Here is a 12,508-nt window from a genome sequence, read left to right on the forward strand (position 1 = left end):
GCCTCTATGCATGATTTATATTTTCTTTACTAAATCTATTTTGCATCAATATTAACAAAGGCTTTCCTACAACTTAAAGTAATGGCAAATATAAACTAGGAGAAATGAAAAATGAAAAGTCTAAAAGAAAAAGTATGGACTATTGGAAAATTCAGAACATTAATTCTGTCTTAATTATGAAATGTATATAATGCAAGGATGGATAAGGAAAATGAGAGAACAGAAGAAAAGAGAAATTCCCACCCAGACAGAAAATAATGCAGTTTAAAAGCCCGGAGGAACTACTGAGGCAGCATTTCTTAAAGGAGACTAGTAGACTTTTGTGCACTAACTTTGATTGGTGTCGTCATCATTTTCATGTTCTGAATCCTCATTGTCAATACCCAGCTCCAAAAGTTCCCGTGTCCTTAAAAAGAACAAAGTCAGTCATTTAAATTAAATATCTGTGTGGTATGAAAAACAGCACAGGTGAGTTGGACTGCTAGAAAGAGACATTGGAAATGTCATTTTGGTGACGACCTCATGAGCACATGTTTGTTAAGTGTGATACAACATGCACACGGAAGTCAGAGGACCAGCTGCAGGAGCTGGCTCTCTCCTCCAGCACGAGGAACCCAGGAACTGAACTCAGGTGCTTAGGCAAGCGCCAGCTGACATCCCACACCCTGGGATCAATTTATAGTGTCTAACACTACTATATAGTTTCCAATAATGGGAAATGGTACAGTGATCTGCCTAGTGCATTACAGTATCGGAACAGGCTCAACAGAAGCCAAAAACAAAACAACAACCAGTACAGAAAGTATGAGCATCCACACAAACTCTCATCCAAAATAGATCAAGACAGAAGTATCTCAGCCACATTCCGTTTAATTAGATTCCTGGGTTTTCACTTTAAGTGAGAAGTCGTGGCAGATACTGGCTGGGTCAGTCAAGCCCACTTTCCTGATGGAATACCTTGGCTCTCTTCTGCAGTGCTCATCCCCTTAATCCAAACTGTGACTGTTGACTCAGAGGCCACACCAAGTGGTTCTCAAAACTCAAGGAAAGTATGGACATACCTTTTGCGTTCCAGCTGAGGAGTGTCCAATGTTGTCTGTTGATTCATTGCTTTAATCCAATATATAAGGGCTTGGAAAACATATGCCACATGTTTCAGTGAGCACACATCCAATACTGGAAGAACGTCGGAATGCTCATCATTATGAGACCTCATTAAAGAAAGAGCGTAATTGAGAAAATCTCCTCGCGCAGACATCATTCCCTGGCGGGCACTAAGGAGGGTGGCACGTCTATAGGAGCACAAAGAAATAAAAATGTTTATAAAAACCACAAGTATGAAACTTTATGAATATGTAAAATTAAGAAATGAAAACATTGGGCTGGAGTGTCACTTGGTGAGTGGTTAAGTATTTTTAAAGTGTGGTATAACATACGTGAGTTAGAATATTTTTAAAGCACTGACACAAGCTAAACACGGGTGATTCAAATAAATAAATAAATAAATAAACAAACAAACAAACAAACATACATCTGCCATGTTAGACAGCAGAAGCCAGTCCTAAAAGACCATGTATTGTATGATTTTATTTACATAACAAATTCAGAATCTATAGATAGAAAGTAGGAGGAAGGACCTGAAGAGATGAAAATATTCCACATTTGTTATGAGTCAATTAATCATATTCTTTTTTTTTTGTTTTCATATTCTTTAAAAAAAAAGAAAAGGAACATATACACACACTACATGGCTGTACATGAATGTTTTGCCTGCCTATAAGAATGTGTGCCATGTGGGTACACTGCCCAAGGAGGCTGGAAAAGGGTGTCTTGTCTCCCGGAACTGGAGTTAAGATGGTTGTAGGCTGCTGTGTGTGTGCGCGAGGAACTGAGCCCAGATCCTCTGCAAGAGAAGTGTTGTGAACCACGAGCTGCCCCTCCAGCCAGAGTACTGTGTTCTTTTAGAGCAACTGACTACCGCCGAAGACAGACAGAGACTTTTGTCCTTTTGTGGAGCAGGACTCCTACAATAGAAAAACTGCCTCTCAAAGCTTTCTCTCTAATGCTATCTTTACCAACCAGTCCACCAAATTTATTTCCAATTCCCAAATGTTCAAAAACAAGTATGTCAATTATATTCCTAGATTTTTATTTTCCTATTAGTTGCTTAGAATCAAGTATAAAACATCAGTCTTGCCCCACGCCGGCGTGTCTAACAGGTCTCTGTACTCCAGTGTGCTTTCATCTGCTCTCCTGCACTGCTTCAGACCTGTCCTCCTCACTTCGCTATCTGACAGTAACAAGATGAACCAACCCTCAGACTTGACACCAACCCATCCCGGTACAGCTGTTCCTTTTGACTTCATGGCTGGGCTAGTCCCCAGGCCTGAGAAGGGCTCATTATAACTGAACAGAGAGTACATAGCAAATATATAAACATATTTCATTTGCTGGATGGGAGGATTGTTGTGAAACCAAAGATCAGTAGTGATGACTCCACAGTGACAACAGTTACCCTTCCTGAGTACAAAGTGGGTAACACTCAGTCCCAGCTGAAACAACATACACCTTATTTGTAGGGGCATGGGGGTGGGGTGGGGACATGGAGGGGACAGATGGACAGTAGAAGAAGGGGCTACACGGAACAAGGACATGGGCTTTTAGTAACAGGTTCCTAAATGACAAGGATGGATTTTGTCTGTTTTGGGTTTTTTGAGACAGAGTTTCTCTGTGTAGCCTTTGCTGTCCTGGACTCCCTTTACAGATCAAGCTGGCCTTAAACTCAGCGATCTGCCTGCCTCTGCCTCCCAGAGTACTGGGATTAAAGGTGTGTACCAGCACTCCCAGCAACATGAATAGGTTTTTTAAAAAAACAACTTGGCTAACAATTATTTTTGCTTCAACTGCTGGTCAAAAGCAAGTATCACGAGGCAGTTGCATACACTCTCCTTTGCCATTAAGATGAGGTCAAATGTAGCAAGCATCGAAGGCTCTGATTCAACACATAAATAAATGCACATGGAGAAGTTCATACCGTCTGCCTTCAAGGGTTCTCAAGCTGGCCTCTTCCCGTGCAGTCATCCTCTCTCTTCGAGCTGAGTTCTGAGAGGCGTGGAGGGGGTGATTGGGGTGTCCTGGGTCACCAGCAGATGCTAATGCAGAACCATAACGTAATTGAGCTTCAGTAGAATCCATAATACTGACCATCCAGTTCCACGTAGGAATAAGCTTTTCTTCTACATAGTTCTATGAAGATCAAACTAAAATAGTCAAAACTATCCGAACAAAGCTAAAGCTGATACAGCACTAGTATGTCAACATTAAGCATTTGCGATATCCCCGCTATATTGAAATTCTCCTAATTAATAGGCAAAACAATAAAGTGACTTCCCAATGGTTTCATACCTGTAAGTTGACTGCATCTTGGTAGGTCAACTTCACAGCTGCTGGAATCTGAGAGTACACTAGGTGATTATACTTAGGAATGAGGCCCATCAAGTCCGAGATCTGTCTGATGACAATGCTGTAAGCCCTGGCTAAACTGCTCGCGGATGTTAAGTAGCTGCTGGCATTGCTAGCTTCCAATGCAGCAGCTGCGGCTGCAGCGCTGGTGCTGATGGTGCCACTCCGGCGTAAATTTGAAGGATCAATATAAATCAAACCTGCGGAACTTGCTATAAGGAAAAAGGACAATTATAATGAGCTGACATAGTTGCTAACTGCTACTGACACAAGTCTAAATAGTCAATTAAAAACCTGTACAAGAACAAAAACGTGTACGTCTAGGATATAATCTGTGGAGGAGATGTTAGGCTGGACAAAAATGAACACAGTCAACGGGATTAATTCCGCACGGCACAAGCTCCACAGGAGGAAGCGTCTGGCAATGCATGCAGACACTCTTGGTTGTTACAAGTGGCAAAGTGAAGAAGAAAGTCGGGTTTGGGAATACTGCTGACACCTACCGGGTAGTGGCAGCGATATGATTAAACATCCGACAATGCACAGAAGAGCTCTCCATAAAGAATTAACCAGCTCAAAGCAATAATGCAAAGATGAAGAAATCTTGATGGAATAATATTTATGTACATATTTGAAGCTTAACGGAAAGGACTTCAGACAACCTTGTTTTCTGGACAGACATGCCTAATTTTTAAAAATACTTAAGTGCTCCGAGGAATAATACTTGGGTTTCAGACTTGCCTGCTGGGGTAGATGTACTGGATGGGGCTGTGCTGGCTGCTCGCTGATGCTGCGTATTGCGGACAGCCCACTGCATGGAGCGCGGAGCCTGGGCGGCACCATTGGCATGGGAGCTGTTGGTGGTTCTCTCCAGCGGCTCATCCAGCATGAAGGTCTCCTGTTCTATGTCGTCACTCTGACTGCTACTGCTGTCAGAGTCACTTGAGTCATTTGATTGAGAATCATCTTCAGAAAAAAATGCAGGAACACTGCTCGCTCCTAAAGTTTTAATTTTTAGGACAAGAAAACCACTGTAAGCCCAATGATAATTAAGAGCGCATCTCTCATTCAAAAAAATATTATATTCAACAGTGTCACCATAAAAACACTTTAATTAGAAAAGATCTTTCTTAAACAAAGTTTAAAACTAATCCATTACTGAAAAAAAAAAAAAAAAAAAAGAACAATCACAGAAAAAGAAATGAAATTACAAGGCTCTAGCTACCCATGTGCATACCACACAACCACCAAGTTGTGCTGAGAACAAACAGAATCAGCATATGCAGGAGTGGCTTTTCCCATTAGCAACTTACCTGCTTCTGAGCCAGCAGTGGCTGCCGTGACCACACTTCTGCGCCCACTCGCATTGTCCTGGTTACTATGGTTACTTTCACTGTCACTTTCTGTTTCAGCTGCTGCTAACAAATCTAGCTCCATGTCACTTCCTAGAAGAGTATTAAATAATAAGGGAAGAAAAAACTCAGTAAGCAGTCAACACAGGTCTGACAAGCCAGTACATCTTAAGGGTGGGAGCTAACAAGGCACACCGCCAAGGCAGGAGAAAAGCCTGCCAGGATAACGGCTGTTCCTCAGAAAGAAGCACTGGCTGGCTGCTCAGCACTGGAGAACTCCCTCAGGTACTGTAAAAAGTTCATCTCCTGCAGAGCCGAGGGCTGGGGCGGCAACCACTGTCCACCTGCCCCTTTTTATCGATTATACTTCAAAGGAGAACTCAAACACACTAGTTTTTTTGTATCTCCCAGTAACATGTCTGATACTGCAGTTCAGCGACATTAAACACAAAGCCATGAAGATTGTGTGTATCATCCTTAGAGAGCCTGCGGGCAACAGCGGCTGACTGGAAGCACACAGGATTACTATCTCAGGGAGATTATAGATCATTTTCCCTCTTCTCTCCACTGTAAATTTTCCACTGTTAAATTAGGACTGATTTACTTAGAGGTAAGGGGTATCAGACAGATCTTGCTATGTAGCCCAGATTAGCCTTAAATTCAACATCTTGTCACAGCTTCCAGAGTGCTGGCTACGTTACCACTGAGATGGCTCAGTGGGCAGTGGCAGCAGTGCAAGATCTCACAGGTGACAACCTGAGTTGTCACTGACCTCCACACTCAAACCAAGGCACACACATGCTTGCACTCACAGACATATACACACACTAAATGAATACTTTTAAAAATTACACTTATTTATGTATTTATTTAGCAGGGGAATGAGGTAGGCTGCGTGTGGAGGTCAGAGGACAACCACCAGGAGTATGTTTTCTCCTTCCACAATGTGAATCTCTAGAACTGAGCTCGGGTCACAGGGTCACAGGGTCACAGGGTCACAGGCTTGACAACAATGCCTTTACCCACTGAGCCAGCCACCAGCCCAAGGAGGAAAGAGTCAGAGACAAGAACGTGGGCTAGGGATGTAGTTCAGCCGGTAGAGGTTGGCTCAGCGTGCATGAAGCTCTGGTTGGGTCCCCACCACCAATCAACCTGGCATAGTTAGGACAGGAGGATGAGACGTTCAAGCTCATCTTCACCTACACAGTGAGTCTGGGGTCAGCCCAGAACACATGAGACCCTGACTCAACAAACAAACAAGATCCTTAAAAACAGGGGTGGAGGTGGATGGAAGGAAATAGATGTTAATTATTTTATGTATGTACATAGTTGTTTCCTAAAACTTGAAAACATACTATAGAGTGCTTTGGCAGAAAATGCAGAACAAAGCAAGCTTCTCGCTGCAGGCCTGCCTTCCTCACCCTAACTAACTGCTAGAGCTGCGTACCGTCTTCGTCGTGCTCGTCATGGTGTCCCTCGGCCTCAGCGTTCTCCTCCCCGTGCTCCTCCTGCTCATCGTGGTGGTCCTCCTCTCCAGCCACGCCTTCCACCACCTCAACCTACACCCAGAAGCACACTTGTAGACAATCGCAACATACAACAAAACTTCTATCTCACCTAGCTTTATCCATAGAATGAGTGAACTAAAATAAGAATTCCAAATTTATACTATGCAGTTTTAAAATCATTTACTAATGACACTTTATTATCAAAATTTCTATCAATATGTTCCATGGTTTGTAATTAGTGTCCATAAACAGAACTTTAAAATTAGAATTGTAAAACTGTTCTAGGGAATGGGGAGAGAGTCAAATTTTCTATATATGTATATGCCAACCAATATAAAAATTACAATTTCCTGTTAAGACATTGTATTAAACTAAAAATGTTTCAACAATAAGAATATCTTTACTCTTAATCTTTAGACGGAAAACAAGTTTATGAGTCCAATTCCTTGGTATTCAATAAATGAGAGATTACTGACATCACTGTAATACACACAGCCATGAATCAATGTAACAAAAGTTCACAGGCTACCTGGAACACTCGGCAGCTTTAAACTACCACCACTTATACTGACTTCCAGTGACTGCTCTTCGCACCAAATCGAAGTGTCATCTGTGTCTTAAACAACTAACAATACCTCTTCCACATCTGCCGAAACAATATCATCCTGTTCCTCGTCCCGGCCTCTGACGGGCTGTGACTGGCTGATGCGCCTCTGCTGTGGATTCCGGATGATGTAAGCCGACTGTGACTGACTGGAGCTGGAAGGAGTCGGGAGGTGGTGAGAACAGTGTGTCACGGCCCCTGCACACTGCACACTTCTCACTGGGATCCCTTCATAGCTCAGGCCTGACATTCTTTCCAAGGGCACTGGTGCCAACAGTCACCCATTAACAGACACAATTCCTAGTCTGCACCAGCGTTTTACCCACTGACTTGTTATTGGGCGGGCAGGAGAATGGGGAAATCAAATATACAAACCATATCTTAAAACAGAGTGAGTGGCCTGAGTTTCACTTCTCTCAAAACTTGACTTAGAAATAACCCAAGCCTGGAGCGGCCACATAAAGAATCACTGGGTGCAGTTTTAAGCATCCAGTGCTTAAAACTAGAGATGTGATGTTAAATGGTCCTAAGGAAAATTCATTTAGAGATTCGAGAATGAGCTAGAAGAAATTAAAATGAACAAAACAAACAAACAAAAATGAAAATTAAGAGATGCTAAGTTTTTAGCATCTTTCTTCATCTCAGTTTTCCTGAGAAATGAGAGTCAAAGAGGTTGTGTGAGAGCCAATTAAGACAGCAGTGCCTTCATATAAGCCGCCAGGCACTCACCTCACCAACAAGACTTACAGTACCTGGTAAAACTGACACATTATGACAAAAGCAAAGGCGAGGCTGAGAGAAAACCTTCAGAGAGAAAAAAAGGACTCTTTTTCTTTCTTTTTTGGAGACAGAGTTTTTCTGTGTAGCCCTGGTTATCCTGGAACTAATAACTCTGTGGACCAGGCTGTCCTCAGACTCAGAGATCTGCTCCGCATGCTCAGGTTAAAGGTTAAGGTTCGAGGCCTGCGCCACACACCCAGTTACTACTCTCTTTCTTAACCCAGTCATCATTTAGTAGTAGTTGTTCCATTTCCAAGAGTTTATAAATTTTCTGTTGTTGATTTTCAGCTTTAATTCTTGGTGGTCACATAGGTACTAAAACACCATTTTACTTACATAAGGAAACAAAATTAGACTTGAAAGAATTTTCAACTGCTACTCCAAAGCACAATGATGAAGCAAACCCAACATTTCCATACTAAAAATTAACATACCTGCTTGACTGATCCGATGATGGCCGTGGTGGTAATGGCTCTACTGAAAATAACTCTTCACTGCCTTGCATGGCGTCTATACTAGTACTGGCCAGTGTAAACGGCGCTGTGGGGCGAGCGATGCCCATTCTGACAGGGACAATCAGGGACTCTGCTACATTGCACAATTCTTCTACCGCGTAAGGAAGCAATGCTTGGAACACACGTTTGCATTTTCCAATTGGCTGTGGAATAAAGTTGCTACAACAGAAAAGAAAATAGAATTCTGAGTCTTATATACATATTAACATTACCACACTAATATGTATGCTAAAAATTTTTAGGTGCCTTACTTTTTCTTTTTGGATGAAGCCATTTCCACACTAAGAATGACAAACACTCTTGCCACAGATCGTAGAAACCTCATTGTCACAGCAATTGCTTCTTCTCGGCGTCCAGGTGTGTATTTGTTTTGGAGTTCTTTTACTAATGTGCCTAGCAGAGTATCTAAAAGCTTTAAAAAGTGTAATCATTCTGTTAGTGTTGAGATATTTCAAACAATGCTTAAAGTCCAGTTTCCTGACACTTTATAAATGTTAATAATTCCCAATAAAAATTTTTTAAAAGTGTGTGTGTGTGTGTGTGTGTGTGTGTGTGTGTGTACGTACACGCGCGCGCGTGCCAGTCCTCTCCTTTTACCATGTGGGCCCCAGCATTGAACTCAGGGCCTTGCCAGCCCTCCTAACAAAATCTACAAACAGACCGAGCCAAACCTTTTGCAAGGTCAGTGACTGAGCAAGCCACCTACCACTGTGTGTCTGCTACACAGTGGATCCCAAATGCATGCTGTCTTGGCTTCTGTTCCACAGCCCTATATATCCCATCATGCATGGTGAGAACAGACTATCCAGTTGTAAAAGCAGCAGCACAGACTTCACTCACTACAGTACACTTAACAAAGCATGAAGTCGGTTCAAATATTTGGTAATAAAATTTGTAATCCCACTGTCTCATTGACTACTTTCTAGTCTTCCCTATGCAGTTTATAAAGCAGAGATCAACTACAAAGAATACGTAATTTTGTGTTCTGCCTTTTTTAAGGTTGCTTATAACAATCTTTGTATCAAGCATGTCGCATTTCATCTCAGTAAATAGCTAGGCTGTAATTTAAGATATACTATGGTTAGACTCACAAAACTTTTTATTTTCTTGATTTTGCATTACTGTATCATAATTTTATGCTATTTTAAATTATTTAATACAGGTTTATAGGGAAGAGGTTTGAATGACACCTGACAATAACAAACTAGCATGCAGAGAGGACTAAATACAATGTTATGTCAGTGCCTAGGTAACTTCACCATGGGTCCTATTATCTAAATTTTAGTTTGCAAAATAGAAATAGGGTTTTTATCTAAAATAAAAAACTTCCACAGAAAGACATCCAAGTTAACTAGCCCTAATTTCATTCCCTTCAATGTAATCAGAGGTTATCAGCCCTGTAAGTCTGGCTTTTAAAATCATGGGATGCTAAGAATAAATTCACATATTCAAAGAACTCACCAAAATATCTGCTGTGCACTTGACGATAAGGCAATGAGTGAAACAGTCGAGCCGAATCGTGCCACTTTGCTGATTAAGGTATACCTGCTCTTCTGGCAGAAGATGGCCTATCCTACTGCTGGCACTCAGACTGGGAAGAGGCGAGGAGAGACAGAATACACTGTAAAAAGCAACATTAACACAGGGCCAGAGAAAAGTACAAATGTTCTAACAGATACATACGGGTCTTTATTCTCCTGTGACCCAAACATAATCATAGATCTCAAAGCATTCCAGTCCTGCAGGACTCGCTCTAGCGCAAGCTGGGCAAACCTTGGGGGCTCTAAGTCATGGTCAGGCATATCCGAATCTGAAAAGGAGGACTGGGTCAGACCAAAACAAAACCGACTGCCTTACAGTGAGTCAGAACTGCTTGGCCCACTCACCTTCAGGACTGGCTGTTTTCCTATTGCGGTCCTCCCTGATTCGCGGCGGCCTGTACTGACAGTGCTCCACGGTCTGCCTGGCCACGGTCTGTACTAAGAACAGCAGGAGGTGCTCTCCCCTGGAAAACAGGGCATGTTGTGAGGCTGAGAGTGACAGCACATGGGGTGGGATTCCCCATCTACTTATGTTGTACCCTAATACTTCTACTTGCCTACTGTTTGGTAGGGTGACCAGGTTTGTAGCAGTGAGCAGGCGGTAAAGGAGATCAAGACGAGCTGACTTCTGTCCAGCAATCAGAGTTTTACACTTGCATTTCTCCCAACAATCACAGTAGGCTGTTGGTGAAGTCCGCTTGAGTCTGTAAGAAATTCACAGAAGAGTTCATATATATGGAAAAACTTTAAAATGCAGATTGACACTGAAATGAGGAGCTATAACTTGATGAAACTCGAGAGAGCTCTTGCTCATGTTAAAATAAAAGTGTAACTGCTACATACAAGAAAATTACTTAATGGTGTTCAGAAAGCAAACAACACTTCCTATGAACAATAACAGCACTGTGTGGCAGATGCCATTGTCTTTCCTGACCCTAGCTCCCCAGCTCCCCAGCGTGGTCTTCACATGTGCAGCCAGTCAGTTCCAGCTGTGACAAGCACATGCCTCTCGCATGTGTCTTTTATCTGACAGGTCTGCAAACGCTGTCAGAAAATGAAATACCTGTTTCGCCCCGCCTGGCAGCCAGCACAGTGAGTACATTTAGCAAACAAAGTATGACTAAGCATCAATGGGCAAACGGATATTTGTTTGTTTATGGGGCAGGGAGATTGAAGGACAGGTATACTTAGGCCACAGAGTATGTGTAAAATGTCAGAGGACAATTTGCAACTGTCTACTCTCTCTTTTCAGTATGTAAGCCCAGGAATCAAACTTGGCTTCAGCAGGCTCTGCAGCAAGCACCTGTACCTGCTGATCCATCGCACCAACCCAAACGGAGGCCTCTGATAACTTATTTTCCTATCACCCACAACATCTACACATCTTTGCCATTGATAGCAGTGTTTCTGTTGGTAACACTGAAACGCTGCAAATGTTAGGCCACAGAGTTTTGCTGCTTAGGTCTGTGAAAATAACAAAACCAGCTAGAATGCCTCTACTATAAAATACGAGATTACTGCATCTGAAACATAAAAAAGGCATAGTCCAATTATTCATCATAAGACATTTAGTGATACCTACAAAAAGAGGGGGTGTTGGTAGTTAAGTCTCTCAATACAAAATACTGATAAAACAATTCTGTAAACTGGCTTACAAGCATTAATCTGATTAACTAATTAGTAAGAATAATCCAACACTAGTGACGCACTCCTTAGCCTACTGCCCTGCTTTTAGTAAACGAGAACTACACTATGAGTAACAGAAAAACAAGTATTTGACAATACACTCTAAACCAAAAGCCACGCTGCTGTTATATATAAACTGAAACGTGAGAACACCTCCCACTTTCTGACTTATACCAACAATTCAAGTATTATATACTTTTGGTTGTCTGTTTTGTTTTTTTCAAGACAGGGTTTCTCTGTGCAGCCTTGGCTGTCCTGGACTCATTTTGTGGACCAGGCTGGTCTCGAACTCACAGAGATCTGCTTGCCTCTGCCTCCTGAGTGCTGGGATTACAGGCACACTCCACCACGCCTGGCTTAATATACACATTTTGCACTATAATATAGCTCTAAATAATTTATGACATTAAGAAAAATGCAATTGGACTTACTTGCAATCATGTCCTTTGTGACACACCCTCGCACATTCCGTACAACAACAAAGTGATTCCAGTAAACCACAAGTTCTACATTCAAAAATGTCCTGCAATTACAATAGGCACTTTTAAAAAGAGCAAGCACACGTGTATCTCATCGTAACTTAGTCAGAGTTACCAGCACAGCAATGTTAAAGTACTTGGGAAACAATAATGTGCTTAAAGATGCAGTTGACCATGGAAACGGATGAAAATCAAGTAGTGCATCAAAAATCACTCATATCTCAAAATAGACAGTAATTAAAAAGCCCGTACCAAGAGCCATGGATCACATTCTACAACATGTGAAGACCCAGTTCTCACTATCTGCCATATCTGAGTAACAAATGACCCTTTTTTGCCATATATGTGTAAGGCTCAATCAAAATTAATTCTTTGGGTAACTTGAAAAGTTAAAGTTAGGGGGCTGGAGAGATGGCTCTGTGGTTAAGAGCACTGGCTGCTCTTCCAGAGGTCCTGAGTTCAATTCCCAGCAACCACATGGTGGCTCCCAACCACCTATAATGAGATCTGGTGCCCTCTTCTGGCATGCAGGCGTACATACAGGCAGAACACTGAACACATAATAATAAATAAATCTTTAT

The 12,508-nt window shown here is 42.1% G+C and overlaps 1 protein-coding gene across 2 annotated transcripts in view; it reads right to left on the minus strand.

The window, feature by feature from the left end:
* The window catches only part of Ubr5 (ubiquitin protein ligase E3 component n-recognin 5), a 113,564-nt gene that overhangs the window by 24,828 nt on the left and 76,228 nt on the right, over positions 1–12,508 (minus strand). For both annotated transcript variants that reach the window (XM_051159487.1, XM_051159488.1), the window contains exons 28-42: positions 11,880–11,971; positions 10,320–10,466; positions 10,108–10,226; positions 9,905–10,031; positions 9,683–9,812; positions 8,473–8,633; positions 8,141–8,380; positions 6,958–7,081; positions 6,262–6,373; positions 4,776–4,907; positions 4,204–4,461; positions 3,406–3,674; positions 3,035–3,246; positions 1,062–1,292; positions 333–406 (exon numbers count right to left, since the gene is read on the minus strand). In XM_051159487.1, the coding sequence (XP_051015444.1) occupies positions 333–406; positions 1,062–1,292; positions 3,035–3,246; positions 3,406–3,674; positions 4,204–4,461; positions 4,776–4,907; positions 6,262–6,373; positions 6,958–7,081; positions 8,141–8,380; positions 8,473–8,633; positions 9,683–9,812; positions 9,905–10,031; positions 10,108–10,226; positions 10,320–10,466; positions 11,880–11,971 (2,428 nt within the window). The remainder of the gene's footprint in view (positions 1–332; positions 407–1,061; positions 1,293–3,034; positions 3,247–3,405; positions 3,675–4,203; positions 4,462–4,775; positions 4,908–6,261; positions 6,374–6,957; positions 7,082–8,140; positions 8,381–8,472; positions 8,634–9,682; positions 9,813–9,904; positions 10,032–10,107; positions 10,227–10,319; positions 10,467–11,879; positions 11,972–12,508) is intronic.

Source organism: Acomys russatus, chromosome 17 (genome assembly GCF_903995435.1).
Source record: "Acomys russatus chromosome 17, mAcoRus1.1, whole genome shotgun sequence".
NCBI lineage: Eukaryota > Metazoa > Chordata > Mammalia > Rodentia > Muridae > Acomys > Acomys russatus.